The sequence below is a fragment of the Rhinopithecus roxellana genome, chromosome 17, assembly GCF_007565055.1.
Source record: "Rhinopithecus roxellana isolate Shanxi Qingling chromosome 17, ASM756505v1, whole genome shotgun sequence".
Classification (NCBI taxonomy): domain Eukaryota; kingdom Metazoa; phylum Chordata; class Mammalia; order Primates; family Cercopithecidae; genus Rhinopithecus; species Rhinopithecus roxellana.
In genome coordinates this window covers 103,144,280-103,170,150 of record NC_044565.1, presented here as the reverse complement: position 1 = coordinate 103,170,150, position 25,871 = coordinate 103,144,280, and the positions used below count along the sequence as shown (strand labels likewise).

Below are 25,871 nucleotides of genomic sequence, written 5' to 3'. Positions count from 1 at the left end.
GAGTGGAAAATGGTGAGCAAATATGGGGTCATTCCAGGGAAGTGACTGTATGTAGAATGTAAAATAGAGGCAGAGTAAGAGATAGCCATTTGGAAATTTACATTTGAGGTGGCAGTAGAACAGATATGTGACGGTAACTACTAGAGGTTAGAAATAAAAGTTCAAATCTCAGAAAAATATTGTGCTAGAAGATTTGGAGATCAAAAGCAAGTGATCAGAACATAACTATGGGAATTAGAAAGTCAGAAGAGAAGATGGCCAAGGACAGAATCTTAAAAAATGTCTGTGTGTCATGAGCAGTAAAAAGAGCCAGAAAGGGATACTAAGACGGGACTGGAAAGCGAGGTTGATGGCTTGGGGTGCTATGGTATAATACCACTTCTTCTTTTTTTTTGAGACGGAGTCTCGCTCTGTCGCCCAGGCTGGAGTGCAGTGGCGCGATCTCTGCTCACTGCAAGCTCCGCCTCCCGGGTTCACGCCATTCTCCTGCCTCAGCCTCCCGAGTAGCTGGGACTACAGGTGCCCGCCACCACGCCCAGCTAATTTTTTGTATTTTTAGTAGAGATGGGGTTTCGCTGTGTTAGCCAGGACGGTCTTGATCTCCTGACCTCGTGATCCATCCGCCTTGGCCTCCCAAAGTGCTGGGATTACAGGTGTGAGCCACTGTACCCAGCCAATACCACTTCTTAATGGAAGAAGTTCAAGAAAGCATTTCAAGGAGAGTGTGATCGGCTGCTGCAGATTACTGAAGGTAGGTCAGGCAGATTGCAAAGCAGTCCAATGACTGTCGGAAGAAAGGTCAGATCACAAGGACAGGTGAAGCAATGGGAGCGTCCACTCCCATAAGAATATTGGTGGCAAAGGGAGAGAAGTTGTGTGTGTGCTAAGGGGAAGCTGGGGTGGAAGAGTTGAGCATGTGACCAGGCAAAGCCAGTACAGCCAAGAAAGAAGAAAGAAGTGGAGACAAGAAAGGGAGATGTTTGATGAGGCAAGGATCTAGATCAGGGCTTCTCAAAGTGTGGCCCCTGACCAGCACCGTCAGCATCAGTTGTATACTTGTTGGAAATGCATATTCCAAGGCCCCACCCCAGACCTACTCAATCAGAAACTCTGGGGTTGAAGCTCAGGAATTTGTATTTCAACAGACTGTCTAGGAATTATGATGTATGCCGAAGTTTGAAAACCACTAGGGAAGAGGAAGGGATGGTTTTATCCAGCACACAGATGGAGAAGCTCTCCTTAATGAGAAGAGTGACCCGACTTCCTTTTAGACAAGAGGAAAGGAGAAAAAGAAGAAGAGGAGAAAGATGGTATCAGAGAGATAGCCTCAGGCTTTCTGTAAGGTCACCTGCTGAGAACAAAGACTTGGGATATTTGGGGAGCTTAAAGTGTGAATGTGTTCATTCCAGCCTCCAAACCCTGGCCTCTTCTTTAGGCTTTGTCTAATATGTTCTCTTGCTTCTTCATTCCCCATCCAGATCCTGCCTGTAAGATCACATGCAGTTCTACCTTCTTCAGGATACCTTCCCCAACTTGTCCAGTCCACAGTGATTACTCCTTTGGTAGTACCTTACTTACACAGGGCCATCTGTAATTCTTTTGTTTCATTTGAATGTCTTGTCTTCTGAATATGATTGTATGTTCCTTTTGACTATTATAATTTTGCTACTCGAGGAACATGTCCTCATTGTACTGCTGCTCACAACATCCACTGAGGTTTCAATAACATTTATAGATAAATGACTCCCAAATTAGAAAGTCAACAGATCAATATCCCCTGTCATTCTGAGTTTTCAATTCCAGATTTAGATGGTGTCCTTTTCTCTAAGTGTTTAAAACACTTTCTTAGAGAGGCTTCTACGATATGGAAGTTTAAAACTCTATAAAAGATAAGGAAAAGCAGAGGAGAAAGTGGCAAATAGGAAATCATTTGAAAGAAGAGAAGTGATTCACTGGTTTGGGTAAACACTGTAAATGACCCTCTACAAGAGTGAGCTGTGCCAACATAGACTTTGAGAAGTAACATAAAAGAAACTGTGGGAAAGTATACTGGAATCCTCTGTAAAGAATGCCTATAATATCCATGCAAAGAACATGGCTGCCTGCCTTCCCTACTGCTGGTAAGATAGCTTGTTTTCGAGGTTCATTACATTTAGCAAGCATGATCAAGAATTCTATCAGTGCGTTTCTTTCACAAATACACAAGAAACTACCTTTTTAATAGCAGAGTTTAAAACCAGGACTCAGCCAGGCACCGTGGCCCACACCTGTAATCCCAGCACTTTGGGAGGCTGAGGCGGGCGGATCACTTGAGGCCAGGAGTTTGAGACCAGGCTGGCCAACATGGCAAAACCCCATCTCTACTAAAAGTACAAAAATTAGCCGGGCATGGTAGCACATGCCTGTAATTCCAGCTACTAGGGAGGCTGAGGCAGGAGAATTGCTTGAACCCAGGGGACAGAGGTTGCAGTAAGCTGAGATTGCACCACTGCACTCCACCCTGGGCGACAAAGCGAAACCCTGTCTCAGAAAACAAGCAAACAAACAAATGAAAAACGGGACTCACTCCCCTACAAACAGGAGTCTGAAAATATAAAGGTAAACAAAGAATACTAAACATGAGAATATGAGAAAATAAATTCTTTAAATCTCTATAGGGAGAGTTATCTGTGATCACTGCAATGAAATACAAATTAAGGCGAATCTGTTTGACATTCGGTTTTATTACAAACTTGAAACAGAGACTATCTGTTTGAGAAATTCTTTTAGTGTGAGTTTTGCATTACAGGTAACATCCTATCAGAAATTGACTTGGTTTTGTTTTTCAGATTGAAGCCCCAAACTCAAAGCCAGAATGAAATGATATAAGTTAGTACAAGAATAAAGGAAGGGAAACTAATATTTCTTGAGCACCTATAATGTGGTTTCATTTACTCTATCTCATTCAATTCTTAATGAGACCTGTGATGCAACTCTTACTGTCTATTTTTTACAGATGAGGGCAATGATACTCAGCATCTCTCATCTTCACTGGCTTGTGTTTGAACTCAGAGCTATCTAGCTACAAAGTCCATGTATTCTTTCTGCTATACTATACCTGTTAAACTTCGCAGGTTTGGCATGTCCATAGCTGTTACGATTTTTCTTTATTTTTAAAATTAGAGACAGGATTTTGCCTTGTCATCCAGGCTGGAGTACAGTGGCAAGATCATAGCTCACTGTAACCTCAAATTCCTGGGCACAAGTGATCCTCCTGTCTCAGACTCCTGAGTAGCTAGGATTAAAGGTACATACCACCACAACTGGCTAATTTTTAAATTTTTTTGTAGACAGAGGAGTCTCGCTATTTTGCTTAGGCTGGTCTCAAACTCTTGGCCTCAAGCAATCCTCCCACCTTGGCCTCTCAAAGTGCTGGGATTACAGGCATGAGCCATAGTGCCCAGCCAAGATTTTTCTAAAACATGGAGAATTCTATAATGATTATTGATTTTGTAATATTTCTGCCTACAAAATTGTATTTCACTTTGTAATGAATTTTGAATGGAAATAAGATTTTAATATTATGATGAAATAAAATGGAGACAATATAAATTTTACTTTGGTGTCAGTTTAATTACAAGCAACATGTTGACGTGATTTGATGTCTGGTAGAACCATCCTTTACCTGTCTTCACACATGAATGTTGTGCCTTAGATGGTAAAACTTATATAGGTAAGGGTCCTACTTATATGTGCCCTGCTCTTTTTCAGAAAGCATTTTCTGTTTAGTTTGTTTAAGAAACAGTTGTGTAGCTGGGACTATAGGAACATGTCACCATGCCCAGCTTAGAGTTTTAATTTGAATTTCCCTAGTGACTAATGATGTTGAATATATTTTCATGTACTTATTTGCCATTCACATATCTTCTCTGGTGAAGTGTCTGTTCAAATGCTTTGCCCATTTAAAAAAAAAAATGGGTTGCTTATTTTTCTTATCATTGACATACTCTGAGAGTTCTTTATATGTTCTGGATATAAGCTCTATATCAGATACTGTATATGATTTGCCATTTTCTCCCAGCTGATAGCTTGTCTTTTCATTCTCCTCACAGGATCTTTCAAAGTGCAAATGTTTTTAATTTTAATAAAGTCTAATTTACCAATTTGTTCTTTTAAGGATCATGACTCTTGTGTGTGTCTAAGAAATCTTTGCCTAACTCAAGGTTACAAAGATTTTCTCCTGCATTTTTATCTACAAGTTTTATAGTTTTAGGTCTTACATTTAGGTTCATGACTCATTTTGCATCAATATTTGCATATGGTCTGAGATACAGTTTGAGGTTCTGTTTAAAAAAATGGAGATTCAATTGTTAAAACATCATTTCATCCTTTGCTCACCAAATTGCCTCTATTTACTTGGATCTTATTTAATTTCTCTCATCCATTGTCAGAATTATCTTAAGTGTTTCATATTTTTATGCTATTATAAACAGAATGGTTTCTTAATGCTGTTGTAAATGGTATAAAATTGGAAATTCCAACTTCCAATTATTTATTGATTTTATGAAGAAGTACAACTGATTCTTGTACATTGATCGGGTATCCCACAATCCTATTAAACTCACTTATTAGTTCTAGAAGCTTATTTTTGTATATCTCTTTATACAAAAAGGGACTGTAATCTCCAGTGCAGTGTTGAAGAATGAAAGAAAACATACTTTTCTTATGCCTGATGTTAGGGAGAAAGCATCAGGTCTTTCACCATTAAGTATGATGTTAACTATAGGTTTTTCATAGATGACTTTTTTTCAGGCCAAAGAATTTCCTTTCTATTTTTAGGTTACTGAAAGTTTTTAGCAGGAATAGACATTAAACTTTGTCAGAAGCATTTTCTGCCTTTATTGAGATGACCATATGTTTTTTCTTTTGTGGCTTGCTAATATAGTAGATTATACTGATCAATTTTCAAATGTTAAACCAACCTTCTTATATATATATATATATTTTTTTTTTTTTCTTTTTTCTTTTTTTTTTTTTTTTTGAGACAGAGTCTCGCTCTGTCGCCCAGGCTGGAGTGCAGTGGCCAGATCTCAGCTCACTGCAAGCTCCGCCTCCCGGGTTTACGCCATTCTCCTGCCTCAGCCTCCCTAGTAGCTGGGACTACAGGGGCCCACTACCTTGCCTGGCTAGTTTTTTGTGTTTTTTAGTAGAGATGGGGTTTCACCGTGTTAGCCAGGATGGTCTCGATCTCCTGACCTCGTGATTCGCCCGTCTCGGCCTCCCAAAGTGCTGAGATTACAGGCTTGAGCCACTGCGCCCGGCCAACCTTCTTATATTCTTAAGATAAACCCCACTTGATCATGATGCATTGCCATATATATGTTCATATATATATTATGGACAACTTTGGATACGTTGTATTAGTATTCCATAAATATTATCTTCTTAATATTTATGGAATCTGTAGTGATGGCACGTCTCTTGTTAATCATATTGGTGATTTGTATCTTCTCCCTTTTTTCCTGATAAGTCAGGCTACAGGTTTATCAATTTTACTGATCTCAAAGAATCAGTGTTTGGTTTCATTGATTTTTCTTTATTATTTTTCTGTTTTATTCACTTCTGCTCTAATCTCTATTACTTATTTTTTTCTGGTTAAGTTTAACTTACTCTTCTTTTTCTTGTATATTGAGCTAGAAACTGAGTTCAACAGTTGAGACCTTTCTTTCCTAATAAAGGTATTTAGTGCTATTAATTTCCTCTAAGTACTGTGTTAGTGGCATCCCGTAAATTTTGATGTATTTTCGTTCAATGCAAAATAATTGTCAATTTATGTTTTCATTTATTCTTTGAACCCCAGGTTATTTAGAAGTATATTGTTTATTTTCCAAATATTTGAGAATTTTACAGAGATTATTGATTTCTTTTTTTTCTTTTTTCTTTTTTTTGAGACAGAGTCTCGCTGCGACACCCAGGCTGGAGTGCAATGGTGCGATCTCAGCTCACTGCAACCTCCACCTCCTGGGTTCAAGCTATTCTCCTGCTCCAGCCTCCTGAGTGGCTGGGACTACAGGCACGTGCCACCATGCCAGGCTAATTTTTGTATTTTTAGTAGAGAGGGGTTTCACCATATTGGCCAGGCTGGTCTCAAACTTCTGACCACAAGTGTTCCACCCCCCTCAGCCTCCCAAAGTGCTGGATTATAGGCATGAGCCATCATGCCCAGCCAGGGAACATATTTTTTGTATGACTAGAATCATTTTAAATTTATTGAGACTTACACTATGACCCAGAATAGGTATATATTGGTAAATTGTCTATTTGAAAAGAACGTTTATTCTGCTATTGTTGAGTGTATTCTATAAATATCAATTAAGTCAAGTTATTGATAGTGTTGTTTAAGTCATCTATAGCTTTGCTTATTTTCTGTCTACTTGTTCCATCAGTTACTGAGAGGGGAGTATTGAAAACTCTGGCAATAATTTGGTTTTGTCTGTGTTTTTTTGCAGTTGTACTTCTATCCATTTCAGCTTCATAAATTTGAAGCTCTGTTATTCAATGCATGAATATTTAGAATTGTTATGTCTGCTTCTTGAACTGATCCTTTAACATTGTAAAGTGATCTTCCTTATTCCTAGTACATTCTTTGCTCTGAAATCTACTGTGTCTGATATTAATACAGACACTCCAGGTTTCTTTCGACTAGTGTTGCTTGGTATATCTTTGTCCATCGTTTTACTTTTAACCTATTTGCGTTTTTATATTTAAAATGCATTTATTGTAAGCCACGTGTACTTGGATCTAGCTTTTTGTCCAGTCTGACGCACTCTGCCTTTTAATTGGAGTGTTCAGACCGTTTTTGTTTAGTACAATTACTGATGGGGTTAGATTTAAATCTGTCATTTTACTATTTGTTTTGTATTTCATCTATTCTTTGTTCCCCTTTTCATCTTGTTCTGCTTGCTTTTGGATTAAATGAGTTGATTTTCTTATTCTATTTTATCTCCTTTGTTCGCTTATTAGCTGTAACTCCTCGTTTTTTTATTTTAGTGGTTGCTTTAGATTTTATAGTATATATTTTTAACTTATCACAGACTATCCTCAAATGATATACCATTTCATGTATATTATTAAAACCTATGGCTGGGCATGATGGCTCACGCCTATAATCCCAGCACTTGGGGAGGCCAAGGTGGGTAGATCACTTAAGGCCAAGTGTTTGAAACCAGCCTGGCTATCATGATGAAACCCCATCTCTACTAAAAAAAAAAAAAACAAAAAAAACAAAAAAAACAAAAATTAGCCAGTCATGGTGGTTGGTGCCTGTAATTCCAGCTACTCGGGAGGCTGAGACAGGAGAATCGCTTCAACCTGGGAGGCTGAGGTTGCAGTGAGCTGAGATCGTGCTACTGCATGCATGCCTGGGCAACAGAGTGAGACTCTGTCTGAAACAAAACAAAATAAAACCTTACAGTAGTATACTGCCATTTCTCTCCTGGAAGTCTTTATGCTACTATTGTCCTACTTTTTATCTATACATATATTATCACCCCACAATACTTGTTTGTTTAACCAATTATATTTAGAGGTTTAAATAATAAGAAACAGTCATATATATATTTACCTATCTAGTTACTATTTCTGATTCCTTCATGTACATTTCCATCTGATATCATTTTTCTTCTGCCTTAAGGATTTCCTTTAACATTTCTTGCAGTGTAGGTCTGCTGGTGATTAATTCCTTCAGCTTTTTGTATGTCCAAAAACATCTGTTTCACCTTGTTTTGAAATACATTTTCGGGCCGGGCGCGGTGGCTCAAGCCTGTAATCCCAGCACTTTGGGAGGCCGAGACGGGCGGATCACGAGGTCAGGAGATCGAGACCATCCTGGCTAACATGGTGAAACCCCGTCTCTACTAAAAAATACAAAAAACTAGCCGGGCGAGGTGGCGGGCACCTGTAGTCCCAGCTACTCGGGAGGCTGAGGCAGGAGAATGGCGTAAACCCGGGAGGCAGAGCTTGCAGTGAGCTGAGATCCAGCCACTGCACTCCAGCCTGGGCAACAGAGCGAGACTCCGTCTCAAAACAAAAACAAAAACAAAACAAAAAAAAAAGAAATACATTTTCACTGGCTATACAATTCTAGGTTAACAGTTGTTTTTTATTCCTTGCAGTACTTTAAAGATGCTGCTCCACTGTCTTCTAACTTGCATATTCCTCACAAAAAAAAATATGCTGTCATCCTTATCTTTATTTGTATATAAAACATCTTTTTCCTCTGGGTGCTTTTCAGATTTTCTCTTTATCACTACTTTTGGGCAATTTGATTATTATTATGTGCCTGCTAGTTTTCTTCATGTTTCTTGTGTTTGGGCTTGTTGCAATTTCTTGATCTCTGAGTTAACAGTTTTCCTTAAATTAGGACATTTTTCAGCCATTATTTCTTCAAATATTTTTTCTGTTATCTCCTCTCTCCTATTTTTTGAGAAGTCCAGTTTCACATGTGTTGACCACTTAAATTTGTCCCACAGCTCACTCTTTATTTTTATTCCTTTTTTTTTCTACATATATTTCATTTTGGATAGTTTCTATCTCTATGTTTTCAAGTTCACTAGTCTTCTCTGCAGTGTCTTATCTGCTGTTAATCTTATCCAATGTATTGTTCTTCTCAGGCATTGTAGTTTTCATCTCTAGAAGTTTGATTTGGGGCTTTAAAAGATATCTCCCATGTCTCTGCTTGATTCTTAGAATATATTAAAGACCATTATGGTAACTATTGTAATGCCTGTGTCTGCTAATTCTGACATCTCTGTCAGTTTTCGATTGAGTTCCATTGTTTGATTTGTCTTCTCATTATGGTTTTTATTATTTCAACTTTTTATATGTCTGGCCATCTTGGATTGTATACCAGATATTTTGAATTTTACTTTGTTGGGATCTGAATGTTTTTATATTTCTGTAAATGTTTTTGAGATTTTGTGTTTGTTTGTGTTTGAGACAGAGTCTCACTCAGTCATGCAGGCTGGAGTAGAGTGGCACAATCACACCTTACTGCAGCTTCAACTTCCTGGGCTCAAGTGGTCCTCCCTTCTCAGCCCCCCCAGGTAGCTGGGACCACAAGCATGTCCATGCTCATCTAATTTTTGTACATTTTGTAGAGATGGGATCTTGCCATGTTTCCCATGCTGTTTTTGAACTCCTGACCTCAAGCAGTCCTCCCACCTTGACCGCCCAAAGTGTGTTCTTGAGTTTTGTTCTGGGATATAGTTAAGTTATTTTGAAATAGTTTGATATGTTTGGGTCTTGCTTTTAAGATTTGTTAGGCAGGCAGGGCGCAGTGGCTCAAGCCTGTAATCCCAGCACTTTGGGAGGCCGAGACAGGCGGATCACGAGGTCAGGAGATCGAGACCATCCTGGCTAACACGGTGAAACCCCGTCTCTACTAAAAAATACAAAAAACTAGCCGGGCGAGGTGGCGGGCACCTGTAGTCCCAGCTACTCGGGAGGCTGAGGCAGGAGAATGGCGTAAACCCGGGAGGCGGAGCTTGCAGTGAGCTGAGATCCGGCCACTGCACTCCAGCCTGGGCGACAGAGCGAGACTCTGTCTCAAAAAAAAAAAAAAAAAGATTTGTTAGGCAGAACCAGAGCAGCATTTAGTCTAGGGCTAATTATTCCCTACTACTGAGACAAGACCCTTCTGAGGACTCTATACAATGCTTGTAAATTCTGCAGTTTTCTAATCTGGCTGGTTGAACAGGCACTATTCCTGGCCCTGTGTGAGCACTGACCCACTCCCCTTCAATTTTTTGACATGATCTTTCCCCAACTTCAAATAGTTTCCTCACACACATGCATGTATCAGTCATCCACAGAATATTCTAGGGGGACCATCCACAGATCTCCAGAGTGCTCTCTCTCTCTGTCTCTCTCTCCAGTGCTCTCCTATTCAGTATTTTATCCTGGGAACTCTGACTACCTTAGTTTCCTTAGACTCTCAGTTCCACCTCCTTTTTTTTTTCCTTTTTCTTGAGATGGAGTCTCACTCTGTTGCCCAGGCTGGAGTGCAGTGGTGTGATCTAGGCTCACTACAACCTCTGCCTCCCAGGTTCAAGTGATTCTCCTACTTCAGCCTCCCAAGTAGCTGGGATTACAGGTGCCCACCATCGTGCCCAGCTAATTTTTGTATTTTTAGTTGAGACAGGGTTTCACCATCTTGGCTAGGCTGGTCTCAAACTTCTGACCTCATGATCCACCCACCTCAGCCTTGCAAAGTGCTGGGATTACAGGCACGAGCCACCATGCCTGGCCCCATCTTCTTAACTCAGGCAGTCCGCCTGCTTCTATCTCATTTCCCTCCTCTATGCTATGGCCTGGAAACTCTCAAGGCAGTAAGCTGGGGTAAAGGTAGGGTTCATTTCATTTCTTTCTCTCTTCATAAGGATTACTGTCCTGTGTTGCTGATGTTCAGTGTCTTGAAAACTATTGTTTTATATGTTTTGTCTAGGTTTTCTGTTGTTGTTTCAGACAGAGAGCTAAATGGAGCCTTGTTTTGCCATCTTTGTTGGAAGCAGAAATCTTTGGAAACATTTTAAGTGGTCTTCATGTCTAGCTAATCCACACATTCTATTCAGAGAGCAATTTAACAATAGAAACCTCTATTTCTTGAGGGCCTTCTGCGTGCCAGGCACTGTGCTAGGTACATTCACACACAATTCATCCATATGGCATATTTACTGAGCAGCTATTAGGTGCTAGGGACTATTCTAGGCACTGGAAATACATCACTGTACAAAACAGATTTTAAAAATCTATATCCCTGTGGCGCTTATATTCTAGTGGGGAAAGAGAGAAGAAACAAAATCAATAATCTAGTTATATAGCACATTAAAGGGTAATAGCTACTATAGAAAAATAAAGAGCAAGATAAGGGGGTTTTAGAAGTGCTGGACTGAAAACAAATGATTGCAGTTTTAAAGAGGATGGTCGGGGAGGCCTCCCTGAGAAGGTAAGACATATACAGAAAGACCTGAAGGAGGTGACAGAGTGAGCTGTAGCTATAGAGTATCTGGAGGAAGAGCATTTTGGCTGCTCAGGCAGCCAGTATTAAGACCCTAGAACAGAACCATGCCAGTGTATTCAGGAAAGCATAAGGAGACCAGTGTTACTAGAGCAAAGAGACCAAGGAGGAGAGTAATAGGAGATGAGGACAGAGTGGTAACCAGGCCCAATTGTATAAGGGTTTTCAGGTCATTGTAAAGACTTTGGCTTTTGCTCTGAGTGAAGAGAGAAAAGGCTCATGATCTGATACATGTTTTAAAAGAATCACTCTGGCTGGTCTCTTGAGCAGAGATTTTTGGGTGACGGATGGAAGCAGGGAGACCAATTAGGGGCCTATCCAATAATTCAGATGAGAGATGATCGTAGTTTAGACTGGGGAGGGCAGTAGAGATAGAGAGAAGTGGTTAGATTTTGATACATTTCAAAGGTAGAATGAACTGCACTTGTGGCGCATTCAATGTGGACTATGAAAGGAAGAGTCAAGGATATATTCAAGGTTTTTGGCCTGAGCAACTGGAAAGATGGAATTACCATTCACGAGATTTAAAAAAGACTGAATGAAGTGAGTTTTGGGGGAAATGATTGGGAATTCAAATTTGGACATGATAAGTTTGAGATGTCTAGTAGATGTCTAAGTGGAAATATTAAAATAGGAAGTTGGATATATGAATCTAGAGTTCATGGGAGAGGTTCAGGCTGATAGATCAAGTAACATAAAGACTAAGAACTGACCTAAATTTAGCAATGTGGGGATCTTTGGTGAGTTTGACAGCAGCATTTTTGGTGGAACGGTGGGGACAAAAACCTGGCTAGAGTGAATTTTAAGAGAATGAGAGGAGAGGAATTGGCAACAGAGTGTCAAACAATTTTCTCAAAGAGTTTTGTTGCAAAGGAGGAATATAGAAATGGTGCAGTAACTGCCAGGAGAGGATATTTTACAAGGGGGGAAATAAGTCCATGTTTGGATACTGATGGAAATAATCCAGAGAAAGAAGAGAGCTGATATAGGAAAGAGAAAGGAAATTGCTAGAGCATGTCCTAGGATAGATCAAAGGGGCTGGGTCTAGGTGGCATAAGAGAAGGTACTGTCTATAGATAGGAGTATAGATAGTTCATCTATGGTAATAGGCAGGAAGGCAGCGTATGTAGGTGCAGATGCTATTAGGAACATAAGTGTGGTGGTAGGAGTTTATGGAAGTTCCTAACTGATTGCTGCCTTTTTTTTTTTTTTTTTTTTGAGAAAAGGTCTCATTTTTGTCACCCAGGCTGGAGTGCAGTAGCTAGATCATGGCTCACTGCAGCCTTGACTTCCTGGGCTCAGATGATCCTCCCACCTTAGCCTCCGGAGTAGCTGAGACCACAGGTGTGCGCCACCACACCCAGCTAATTTTTTGTATTTTTAGCAGAGGGGGGTATCGCCATGTTGCCCAGGCTAGTCTCAAGCTTCTGGGCTTAAGCAGTCCACCTGCTTCCGCCTCCCAAAGTGCTAGGATTACAGGCATGAGCCACCGTGCCCAGCCGGATTGCTGCAATTTTGACAGTAAAGTAAGAATGAATTCAAAGCAAAGCCAGTGAGGATGCTTGTGTACTGTCTCTAGCCACATTCAGGTGCACAGATGCAGTCACGGGCCAGGCAGAGAGCTGGATTTAACAAATATGAGGAAGTAAGAGAGGGATGAGGAAGTTGAGGGTGTATGCAAGGGAGTAGTTACAATGATAGGCCATGGAATTTAAGCTGAACAAGAAAGAAAGATAAACATAGGGAAGTAGGACAGTGACACGATGATAGGATCAGTAGGACAGTGACACGATGATAGGATCAGTGTGGGCCAGTGGGACTAAAGAGTACCTTCTAGAAGGGATGAGCTGTGAAAGATAGGAGGGGTTGGTCGGAGAGTGGCTAGAGTTGCGGTAACTGGTAAAGATAGGTTTGGAGGAGTGCTACTCAATGAGTAGGCCATGAACTGGTGCCAGTCTATGAACTGTATGTTACTGATCTGCAAGGAGATAAGTTCAGAAATTGAAAATAAATGTTTAGAAACACTGCTGCGACATCCAAGCATATGATCAGTGGACTTGTACTGGGAATGCCTTTGTGTTTTTAATCTCATTTGTCTATTCCTTTATGACTATATTTTACAAAAGCATTGGTCTGCAACAGATTAGATACAAACAAAGTCTGGTCCTTCCCCATAGTGGAAGCACATGCTCTCACGAGCATGCATGGGAGTGTATCTCCAAAGGTGGAGGACAAGGTCATGGAGGAGAGGAGTGAACAGTGAACTCCCCATCATCTCTAGTCTTCCAAGATAGCAGGCTGCCTGACTGCACAGCTCCAGGAAGCGCCATTCTCATTATATGTTACATGAACAATACAACTCCAGGTACTGTATGAATGGTGCTCTTAGAATGTTCAAGGAGACAGCTAGTGTTATCCCCATTCTACAGATCAGAAAACAAGCTCAGAAAGGTTAAATAATTGCCCAAACTCATACAGCTACTAAGGGGAGGAGCCAAGATTTGAACCTAGGTCTGTCTGTTGTGCTAAAGCTGAACTCTGTCCACAATACCACTCTCTCTCGGTGACATGCTTATAGCACAGCCATAAGCCTCATGAGAACTGGGGAAAAATGCCTTTTGGGAATGTGTTATGGTCCATGTGACCAAGCCGGGCATTTCAATTTATTTTAGAGTCACGACTTGTTACGGCTGCTGTGGGAATCCATACCCAGTGGCTGCTTAGATCCCTATCTCTCCAGTTTGTCTTTGTTGAACCAAGGGGCTGAAGCACCTTAGGAATACAACATCCACCATCACCGCAGGATTTCTTGCAGTCTGCTCTTGTGCTTTAGTAATTGCATATGTATTAAAAGCAAATTCTAAAGAGACATTTGTGGAATGGTAAGATTATGAATAATTTTAATACTTTAATCTTTTTTTTCAAAATTCATGTGATGGATGGATACATTACTTTTCTGATCTGAGAACGTCTAGTATAGATGTATACTTTAAACCATCTTGCTCATGGTTCAAGTCTTAGACTCTAAGACTCAGGGCTCTGATGAGGGCTGAGCGGGCCCCATCTCTCACTGAGCCTGAGTCCCAGGTACACTGGGAGCCTCAGCATTTCCAGAGAAGTTGGTGTTGGTTGCTTCCGGCTCTCCCCAGGTGCATGGAGTTTCTGAGAAATTCGTAAACAAAGTAAGCATTGATCTCTTAGGGATTTCCTAATTTCCTTCATTTCTTGCCTATCTAGTAGGCCTCAGCAAGTACAGCAACACTAAAGTTAATTTGTAAAGCTTATCTGGGTGTTACTGGACCTGTGAACACTGAGGTAACCCACAGCTTCTGGAAAGCCGTCCCATGCTCCAAGTCTGTATACTCATCCAATGCATAGGATACAGAATAGGAATTGGGGGTTTATGTGTCCATATGGCCCATCAGGCTGCCCCTGTGAAGGCATGGTCTATGGCACAGTACAGGACCTGACACACAGTGAGGAGTGGCTCAGTAAGAACGAGTTGGACAAGTCAATGAACAACTGCTGCACAGCCTGTGTAGGTATTTTTGTGGTGATGTCTTTAATCTTTTCTACCTTGAGAAATTAACTGACATTAATGTATATTAATGTATTGTATATGAAAAGATCTTTTGAGCTGACTAGTATAAGACTTATTATTATATTCAGACACATGACTTTTCACCTAGGGAAGATGTAGAAGAAATGAATCCACCAAAACAAGCAAATATAACTGGGCAGGGTAGGACATGTTCACTCCGGTTAGGTCTAAAGAATCAAAATAGAAAATAGGAACAGAATTTTACTTTGAAAAATAGTACTGTAAATCACAGTTTTGGTGCTGTGGTAAGATGAATCATTAAAAAACTTGAATATGGTAAAATGCTAATCATCACAGTTATTAATTGAGAGTAACTAAAAACCTCTGGTTGGCCTCATAAGCATTAAATACTAAAGTTTTCAAATGCATGTTACTAATTATTGTTATTAATGTGAAGTTTTAAACCTGATCCCCTTTGGGAGACTAAGTGTCAGTGTGGGTGAATTTTTCACTATGCCTAAAAACCAACAACTACCAAATGAAGTTTGACTCTTCTTCTCTTCCATCTTACCAAATTGCTCATTTCATCAATACGAAAAGCAACTGACATGCCAGGCAGTATAGATATAAACTGTCTTACATCATTTATTTTTATAAATTTGTATTCCAGTCAAATGTGGAATACTTTGGTTTCAGTATGTACCTCATTGATGTTAAGGGTCTAGAATCATTATAATGACTATGGTAAAGATAACATATTTTTCTCTAGTTTGTCTACAAAAACCTATAAAAACTAGCAAAAAGGTTAACTATTGTATTTAAGTAGAGAATTCTTCTTCTAGATTTGAATACTAAATAAAACACAGAAGAGGGTTACATCCTATTTTTTATCATACCTTTTGAAATAATTTGTATATACCTTTTAAATAATTTCAAGTGCCACAAAAAATAATGTTAATAGCTCAAAATCAAAAGTTAAAAAAAACCCTATGTATAATTTTTAAAATCTTTTTCTCCTCAAGCGTTTTACGATGGGATAATGAGACAGATGTCTCTCAACTGGAAGGACATTTTGACATTGTTATGTGTGCTGACTGGTAAGTACATAAAAATCATAAAACTCCTGTTAGAAAAAAATAGCTTTGCTGGAGTAATTGGGCTGTGCTGCTTTGCTGACGGCTAAGCAAAGTCAACAAATGAAGCACAAAGCCACCTTAACCTCAACAAATTAATATTCATCTCCATGTGACAGTTATAAGGTAGTCTTCTATCACACAGTAACTTCTACCACATTATTTCCCAAAGATTGATTTTGAGAAGCATTTCCATTTTCTGGAATTGCCTCTGTTTCATGCTTGACGTATCAGTAAATGGACGACTTAGGCAAATTGCAAATAATTATGGCTCGGAGAGGAATAGTCTGGAGAAAAAGGAGTTTATCAACACAAACAGCTCAATTAGCTTACTTCTTAGGAGAGATCTGACTATTGATATAAGGGAATATATATGTGTGTGTACATACACATACTCTCTAGCAAATAAACATATCTGTGGAATATCTTTGGGGAAATAGCTCTTCTTAAAATATATGTTTGCTATCTAATGTTTTCAGTGTATTCAATTATAATATTTAATTATACATAAAACAAAAATTATAAAATTTCATTTTATTCTTATGCAAATAATAACACGACAATCTCTGTCAGATGCCTGCATTTTGAAAATAATTTACATTAGGTATTTTGCCCTCTATTTTAGCCCAGTCTACTTATTTGTTAATGAAAGTCTGATCATAAGTTAAAGGATAAACATGCATCAGACCTTAATAATTATTTCAACTAATCTTATGTATTTCTTCATGCGATTTGAATAATAATTATTTCAGCTTATGGGAAACATTGACAATTCACAAGTATTTTCCCTGTTAAGAGTAAGATCTTGTTTGTAGTTTTATCATGATGTTTATCAGGACACTTTAGATTTTAAAACACATTAAGTTCAGATTCTGAAGAACTTCTGTTATATTGATAGGGCCAATCATGAGATCCAGAACTCAGAGAAGACTTTCCCTAGAGGAGAGTTGAATGAAATTTTCAGGAAGTGGGTTTCGTTATTATTATTATTATTTTAAGATTTTCAATGGATAACTTTTCTACAAAAGTCATTGGAATTAGGTTTGCTTTTTTTTCTTCGGAAAAAAAAATACTTCTCCATGAAAAATAAATATTTTGTTCTATTGTTAGCTGAGAGTTTCTAGTTTTTCAGAGCCCTTTTAGTCTTTTTGCACCCAGTTTCAGAAAATCTTGTTCCAAAAATGGGAGAAACCTCGATTTCTGACTAATCATTGATAATGTGCCTCAATGCTGCAGCCATCATCTTATCAAAAATAAGGAGCTAAAACCTCACGGTATGATTCGAGCAAGTAATTTAGTAAATGCCTTTCCTTACCAAATATGAGAAAGAATCCTCCAGGTTTCATTGCACAGATGAAGATAATGCTGGCAGGATTAGATCAGATTAAGCATGAAAGTCAGATCAGAGAGCAGCGGCAAGTGGGAAGGGGGAGCATCTTCCTGAAGCTTTAGAAGAGGGTCACACGCGGATAGGCTCTGATTATATGGGGAAGGCAGGTCTGGCCAAGAGATTTAGAGTTAAATTTGTCCCTTACACAAATATCAAAACAGCCTGGCTTTGTCATACCTTGTGTTATGGACACTCTCACCATGTCATCACCATGTCATCCTATTTGTACCAGGGGGAAAAGCAGAGGAAGTAAGATTTAAGCTCTTTTCTGATTAATGTTCTCAGGTTAAAAATAGCCATACAACATGTTTGAAAAACAGTCTTTTTTCCCTAGCCGACAACAGGGTCATGTACACTGATATACATAATGCATATTCAGTTTAAGACTTACATTGTACACACATAACATAATACAATATTATATGTATACACACACACACATAGATACATATCTAGTAGCTGTGTGAGAATTTATGGCTTCAAATGAACTAAATACACCAAGCTTCATTTTATAAATGGCTTTTCCATGCATGAATTGTTTTTTTTTTTCTTTCCTCTGGGTGTTGTAAATGCCAGAATGTCAGCCTGTTTATAATTTCCCATTTGTAAATGTGAAACATTAAGCTACTCTCACTGCAATGCTGATAGTATTTCCAAAAGAAATGCCTTGGTAATGATCTTTCTTCATTTTCGTGGGGATGGGTAAGTTGCTTAGAAACTTAGAAAGTACAGTAATATTTCTAATATGCACGTTGTGCATGTAGCAGTGAAGCACAGGATTCCATGAGTTCTTTATGTCCTGTTGGTGTGGTGTTTCTCTGTAAGAGTTATTGCATGGATGCTGCTTCTAGGGGCAGGCAGGCAGGCAGGCAACCCGTGCTACATTTTTTTAAGAATGTCACAGGAGAAAAAATAAAGCTCTCTGTAGACACCACCTCCAAGACGAAACCTGAAATCCTCAGTGTCAGAAAGAGGTGCCACACATAAATAGATCACATTAAGTCTCACACCATCCTTTGGTCATTGTCAGCAATGAGATCTGGATTAGGCCACAGGAATATGAAGCAAGAGTCGGAGTTCAAATATTAGGTACATGGATTAAAATCTTATTGAAGCATTTCCAGCAAGGGTGGCATTGTCTGATTCCCTGAATAGCTAACCAGTGGTACTGCTTGATCCCATTTACATGAAAACAAGCTCTATTCACAAACCTATTCCAAACCCACATTGTGGTTCAAGTAAAATGCACATGATTACAACACACGGTGATATGTTTATGTTCTTAAATCATTCATATATTCAGATATTTACATTCAAACATTCAAAAACCTGTAGGCAGTGGGGGAAATAACTTATTTCCCAGAAGAGACAGTCTGTTAGTTCACAACTAAATTTAGTAGCTCAACTAGATTATAAAATAAAGAGGCAAACTGTGAAAGCTAGTCATTATTTCACCATTCAGCATTTTTGACAATGAAAAATAGTTTCATGGTTCAACAGTTCCTAAATAACTTGTAAAATGTCAACTTTGAAATAAACAGAAGGAAAAATTGAGGTGCAGCCATACCCGCAAAAGGATGCTGTTGACAAACATCAAAATATTAGAATATTTAACCACAGGTGTAGAAAAAAACCTGCCTATTAAGTTCCTCAGTTGACTTGTTTAATGTTGAGTTTAATATAAGGATTCCTTTCTGCTGGAATGCAGTCCAGCCTGGTCCTTGCTGAGTTAGAATAGTGAGTGATTGTTAATTTTAAGCCTGCCTTTCCAGACTCCTGTTCAATCACAATATAATCTAAGAGTCTGGAAGTAAGATGTTTTTTATCCAATGAACGCTTTCATTCAGTGTTTGACGGCCCTCCAGTTTATTGTAGCTCTGCAAAAATAGAAATAACTCTGTGCATTTGAATTCTCAAAAGGCTTAGAGAGCATATCTGAAATGCCACCCATACCCTGACCGGCCCATTGAACTGGGCATGCAGGGTGATCAGCACATCTGTGTGCCTGCAGCCCGAGACTTTGGAAAGAAATGGCGGAAAGTACACTGGCCTGTAGCAACCCACCCCGCTTGCTCTCTCAGCAGTTTTGCGCTTGCTATATACTCTAAATTGTTTCTCTTTTTTCAGTCCTTTTTGCTTTACTCTAAATGATGAAAAATGTTTGATTTTTAAGCTGATTTTGTGAAATTTTTTTCCCTCAAAATGGAAACACTGTAAGCTCTTGAATTTGTTTTCTTTTAGATGCTGTGATCATGGATAGCTCCAAATCACAACCCACAGACATTTACATCTGAAAATATATTTAGCCCAAATATAGTCAGCCCTTTCACCTGACACCCGAAAAGACTCAGTCCCAGAGAAAATACATGAATCGCCCACGATTGCTCAACTATAGGGGTAGAGCCAAGTAAAATTAGAATATGGCATCATTCTGAGCTCTCATAAAAATCAGTTGGTAAATACTGAAAGGTCATTCCTTTGCTGAAGTTAAATCTAAAACAGTTACTTTAACTCAGCACATTTCATCTTGAAAATTACATAGGGGTCTTCCTTTCTGTGGCTATTGACAGAGAAAAATGTCTCCTTGTTCTCTGCACTAATTAACTTCCCTATGAGAGGAATTACAGATGCTCTGCAGTCTGCATCAAACTCTGATTCTAAGGGAGGTGACAAAAATGGTCTGGCACCTTTCCTTTGTTGGAAAATCTGTGATTCAGATCAATGGAAGAAAGCAAGTGTTGATCCACAAGTGAATTATATAGAGGTGTGTCTGTGTGTGCATGTGTGTGTCTGTGTCTGTGTGTGTCTGTGTCTGTGTGTGTGTGTCTGTGTGTGTGCATGTGTGTGTCTGTGTGTGTGTGTGTGTCTGTGTGTGTGTGTGTGTCTGTGTGTGTGTGTGTGTGTGTGTGTGCCCTTCAATGGTCAAACTAGACTGCCAATGTATTTTGATCAGTAACTAAAGGGAGAGTTAAAATGGTATCTCCGTCCCCATCACTGACCCACTCAGCCTTTTTTAATAGATCCACTTAAGCTACTGCTGTTCTCTCAGCCCATTAGGACTTATTTGAGGGGTGAATTTTCAGGAGATTATATATCATTCGCACTAAAACACATTGAAATTGCTCAGATGACATACTCTACAAAGTGTTATAAATTCTGCATCAGAGCTAAGTAGCAAGTGAGCTTACTTGGAATAAAGATCTATTAGGGAACTACAAAGAATTAATTTGAGAAATTTGATTTGGAGAGTTGGAGTAGACAACATTACCTTTCAAATAACTGTGTTTGGAATGTGTGCCGTGTGTTAAGCTGTGATATTAACATCTTTGTCACCCTGACCAACTTTAAGGAGAAATAGCACTTTATAAGGGTATGTTTGAAGCTAAATTCTTAAGGTGCTGTTTATTATTTTTTTTTTTTTCTAACAATCTTACCAGTTTTAGGATGCACAGATATAAACCGAGTGTGGTCCTTTGCTTAAATGCCGCATGTCCCAACCAGCCAGGTTTCCCGTAGGCCTGGGTATTTTCCTACAGAGATATTTTCCTACAGCCATAATCCTACAGAGATATTTCCTACAGAACCGGGGAGGTGGAGCTTGCAGTGAGCTGAGATCGCACCACTGCACTCCAGCCTGGGCGGCAAAGCGAGACTACATCTCAAAAAAAAAAAGCAACCTCAAGATATTATTACCTCACTAAGGAATAAAATAGAGAGTCCTGAAGAGTGAACATTTTAAAGACTTACTTATAGTTTGATTCATTTCTCATTAATTCTTAATGGTTATTAATCACTGTTTAATATGACTTAATGGCAAATTTGTGTAGCACTTAATTTACATGCATTCTGTGCTCCAAGATTTAAGAATGTCGTTTTAGGAAAGGTAAAGTCTTTCCATGGGTGATATTCAGGTCATCCTGAGTGATGGATGGAATGGGATGAGGTTCCATTCTGGACATGGTTTCTAGCCCATCTGAGGATTATTTTTCCATTGCTCAAAGTGACCTTCCATAGAAGAACCTTCCATGGAACCTGTGGTAACCAAAGAAACTCAAGCAATGACTTTTTGGAAACTTCTTATAAGCTGCTCTCCTCAGAGGAGAAAATCATCAAATTGGAAGAGAACCTAGTCTGGTGAAACATCCTACCTGAAAGTGGATTCATCCTTGACAATATCAGTTCAAAGGAGTATGTGCCACCCACTTTAGGGACATTGAAACTAACACCCTACATAAGCGCCTCGATTCCAAGGACTGTGATGATCTGCCAGTCAGTCCACAAGTAACCATGTATTGAGCACCTTCTGTGTGTATGCTGTGCTGGAACTATTAATAGTAAAGCAAAATGAAGACAGAATGGAAGCTCCTTGAGGATGGGAACTTTGTCTTATTCGTAGCTAATCCCCAGTGCCTAAATTTGCCCTTAGTATATAGTAGATGCTCAACAAATATTTATCAACTAACATATCTTATTAATTTCATGTCCACATAGTCATATAGGTGGGTGCTTACTGACAAGGAAACAGGCTTCACATGAAGTGACCTGCCCAAAGTCACATGGCAGTAATATCAAAGCCAGAGCTCTTTAAAACCCTGAACCAAGCTCCTCCCTTGTCTGAAGTATAGCTCCACACAGCAGCCCCCTCTGATTGAGGACAGCAGGCCTCCCACTGACAGCTGATACTCACCCTTAGCTAAAAAGAATGATGCAGGGCCCTAGAGTAGATGGTACTTACTGCTGCTGTGTGAAGAGACAGGAGGCCAAATCAGGGGACTGCCCTGCAGCATTAGAAATGGGAGTAGGGGGCCTTGCTTAGGCCCCTCATGGAGATGGCTGATGCACAAGGTTGCTCAGTGTTCTAGCTTAAGGTAAGGGACCCACTGTTAGAGAAGAAATTCAAGTTGTGAATGGAACAGTTGTCCGTATTACTTTCCAAACAAATGCATTTGAAATGGTGTTCTGAGTTCAGAGGTTTCAAACGTAGTTTTGCTTTCCCTGCCTTTTTTTTTTTTTTTTTTTTTGGTCTCTCTTGAGACAAAGTCTCACTCTGTCACCCAGGCTAGAGTGCAATGGTGCGATCTCGGCTCACAGAAGCCTCCTCCTCCGCCTCCCAGGTTCAAGTGACTCTCCTGCCTCAGCCACCCAAGTAGCTGGGATTACAGGCACATGCCACCATGCCCAGCTAATTTTTGTATTTTTAGTAGAGACAGGATTTCACTATGTTGGTCAGGCTGGTCTTGAACTCCTGACCTCAGATGATCCGCCCACCTCAGTCTCCCAAAGTGCTGGGATTACAGGTGTGAGCCACCATGCCCGGCCTGCTGTCCCTGCTTTTTAAAAAGACATAATTGTCCATTTTTATTAAGTAGAAAACAGTCCTTTTATTTATTTATTGTTTTGCAAAACACACAGCCTAGAACTGATGGCTCTAAAGCTGGAGATGTATATCTCATACACTTCTCAAGCCATACACTGTCACCATAGTGACTACCTCTACAGCACGGCTATTCTTCCCCAGGAATCAACCTTTTCATCTACTATGTCCTCAGCTCTTTTCCAAATGTTGTGATAGAGGCAAAGAAATGCAGAGATGAGGCCGGGTGCAGTGGCTCACGCCTGTACTCCCAACAATTTGGGAGACCAAGGTCGGCGAATCACCTGAGGTCAGGAGTTTGAGACCAACCTGGCCGACATGGTGAAATCCTGTCTCATACTAAAAAACAAAAATTAGCTGGGGGTGGTGGCACATGTCTGTAATCCCAGCTACGTGGGAGGCTAAGGCAGGAGAATCGCTTGAACCCAGGAGGTAGAGGTTGCAGTGAGTTGAGATCACGGCACTGCACACTCCAGCCTGGGCAACAGAGTGAGACTCGGTCTCCAAAAAAAAAAAAAAAGAAAAAACAAGAAAGAAACACAGATGCTGTCTGCCTTCAAGAAGCACAGCAGCTGGATGAGAGGACAATGAAATGCAGGAACCTGGGAGAACTTCCAAATGCTCTCCTTGTACTGAGCTTGGAAAAAGTAGAGATCACTATGGATGCAAATAAACAGGGATGGCTTTCTTGACCAATCCTGCCTAACTCTAGTCATCTGATGACCTCCCCCTTTTGCCTAAACTGGTCAGTGCTCTCTTCTGTGCATTATTTCCTGCTCAAGAGTAATTACAATTAGATGTGAGAGGCGGTACCGAGCAGTGGCTCAGAGCACAGACTCTGAAGTCAATATGATACAGAGGTGAATCCCAGCCCTGCCAATGAGTAGCTGTGTGACTCCAAACCTCTCTATGCCGCTGTTTCCTTAGCTGTAAAATGTGGACAATAATAATAATGCTAACAGTAAAAACTACCTCATAGGATTGATGTGAGGATTAAATGAACTATGAAAAGCTCTTAGAAGATACCTGTTACCTAGTACTCAGCTCAGTGAGTATTAACTGTTTTGTTATTAAAACGTGTGTGTTTCTACCGTTTGTATTTAATGTATGTCCTTGTGCCTGGCTCACCTCCCTTTTATACTGTAACCTCCATAAGGACAGGCATAGTGCCCCCTTCTTCCTTACCTCTTTACTGCTTGTATTAGTCCATTTTGCACTGCTACAAAGGTACACCTGAGGCTAGGTAATTTATAAAGAAATGAGATTTAATTGGCTCATGGTTCTGCAGTCTGTACAGGAAGCATATTGCTGGCATCTGCTTCTGCTTCAGGAAGTTTCCTTATGGCAGAAGGCACAGGGGAAGCAAGCAGTCACATGGTGAGAGAGAAGGAGCACTAGAGAGAAACAGGAGAGGCTCTTTCAACCAACCAGATCTCACGTGAGCTCATTACCACGGGGAGTTCACTAAGACATGGATGAAGGATCCACCCCCATGACCCAATACCTCCCACTAGGCCCCACCTCCAACATTGGGGATCACATTTCAACACGAGATTTGGAGGGGACAAACATCCAAACAGTATCACTGCTTTTCAGTGTTGTATATACAATTCGGGCCCCATGGTTTCGGCATCCTGGACATTCCAGTACTGTTCAGATTTCAAAGATTCAGCTGTACTTTCTAATCTCGGTTATTATGACCTCAGTTCATAGTTACTATGTTGGTGCAAAAGTAATTGCGGTTTTTGCCATTAAAGGTATGGCAAAAACCGCAATTACTTTTGCACCCACGTAATATCAGATCATGTATCCCAATATGGGGTTCAGAAAAAAAGTCCCTATCAATAGCTATCATTGGCAGCCTCTAGCAGCTTTGCTTTCTCTTGACAGAGTGCTCTAGCAATGCCCAGGAGCCCTTCTGCAGAGGCTGGACAACTCCCCTGGTGTTTGGCAGCCAGCTCTGTTCTGCGTGCCTTCGGCACTAAATGGTTTCACCTGTCCCCACCCCAACCCCACCCACAGAATCCTTTCCTTGATTTTAATAAACATCCAGCTGTCTTCATCCATTTTCTGCTGCTATAACAGAATACCACGGATGGGGTAATTGATAAAGAACAGAAATGTACTTCTCACAGTTCTGAAGGCTGGTAAATCCAAGATCAAGGCACTGGCAGGTTTGGTGTCTGGTGAGCATCTGGTCTCTTCTGCCAAGATGGCACCTAGAATGCTGCATCCTCTGGAGAAGAGGAACGAGTGTCCTCACATTGCAGAAGGCAGAAGGGGGAAAAGGACCCAAACTCCCCACCTCTCAATACTGTTGCATTGGGGATTAAGTTTCCAGCACATGAATCTGGGGGAAACATTCAGACCATAGCATCAGGTATGGCCAAGTTAAGTAACTTGCCACCTACTACCAAGCAACCCAAACTCAAAGGTCTGGGACATGCAATTTCAGATAAGGAAACTGTGTCCCAAGCTTCCAAGATAATAACTGGCGAAGACAAAGTCAGACTGACCAAAGCAAAGGGGTGACAGGCAGATCTGCGTGAACAGAAATTCTCTAAAGATCAGGGATGGAAAATGAAAAATCAAAGTGAACTATAAAAACATTAACCTGGGTTGGGTACAGTAGCACGTGCCTGTAATCCCCACACTTTGGGAGGTTGAGGCAGGAAGATTGCTTGAGCCCAGTAGTTCAAGACCAGCCCTGGCAACAGAGTGAGACCCTGTCTCTCCAAAAAAAAAAAAAAAAGAACTAGCCGGGCACAGTGGTGCACACCTGTAGTCCCAGCTACTTGGGAGGCTGGGATGGGAGGATTGCTTGAGCCCTGGCATTCAAGGCTGCAGTAACTGGATGACAGTGCAAAATCCTGTCTCAAAGAAAAAGAAAAAAGAAAGAAAAGAAAAAAAACAAAAAATCAATGTGGAGGCCCAGAGAGGAAAATCCAGACTTGCCATGGTCTCTGTGATATATTGTCTGAGTTTATTCTTTGTTTTTGTAGCTGTTCACTCCTAAGTCAGAGGTTGAGTCTAACCTCAGTGCTGTTTCTAGTCACTAAACTCTGTTACCTCCTGAGATATATTTCATGGTTTGGGTGTCATAGGGCTGGTGGTTTGTTGTCTGAGGGCAGCCACACAGCACCCTTGGTGGGCAGAGGGCCCAGGTCTAAGGGAGACTAGGCTCTAATGACAGTAAGTGGCCAGGGTGCTTCATCTCAACCAGATGGCTATCCCAAACAGCAGTTTGGAAATTGTACCTGTAACATTAACACATGGCCCAATCATGTGTGAATCCTGGCCCATTGCTGTTGACAACTTGGCTTTAGTTGGATAACACTGACCACAATATCTTCTCCCCTCCCACCCCCTCCAGTGAG

General features: G+C 40.2%; 1 protein-coding gene across 2 annotated transcripts in view; it reads left to right on the top strand.

Annotated features, from left to right (window-relative positions):
* The window catches only part of CAMKMT (calmodulin-lysine N-methyltransferase), a 419,013-nt gene that overhangs the window by 374,530 nt on the left and 18,612 nt on the right, over positions 1–25,871 (top strand). For both annotated transcript variants that reach the window (XM_030921734.1, XM_010356520.1), the window contains exon 8: positions 15,620–15,694. In XM_030921734.1, coding sequence (XP_030777594.1) covers positions 15,620–15,694 — 75 coding nt within the window. The remainder of the gene's footprint in view (positions 1–15,619; positions 15,695–25,871) is intronic.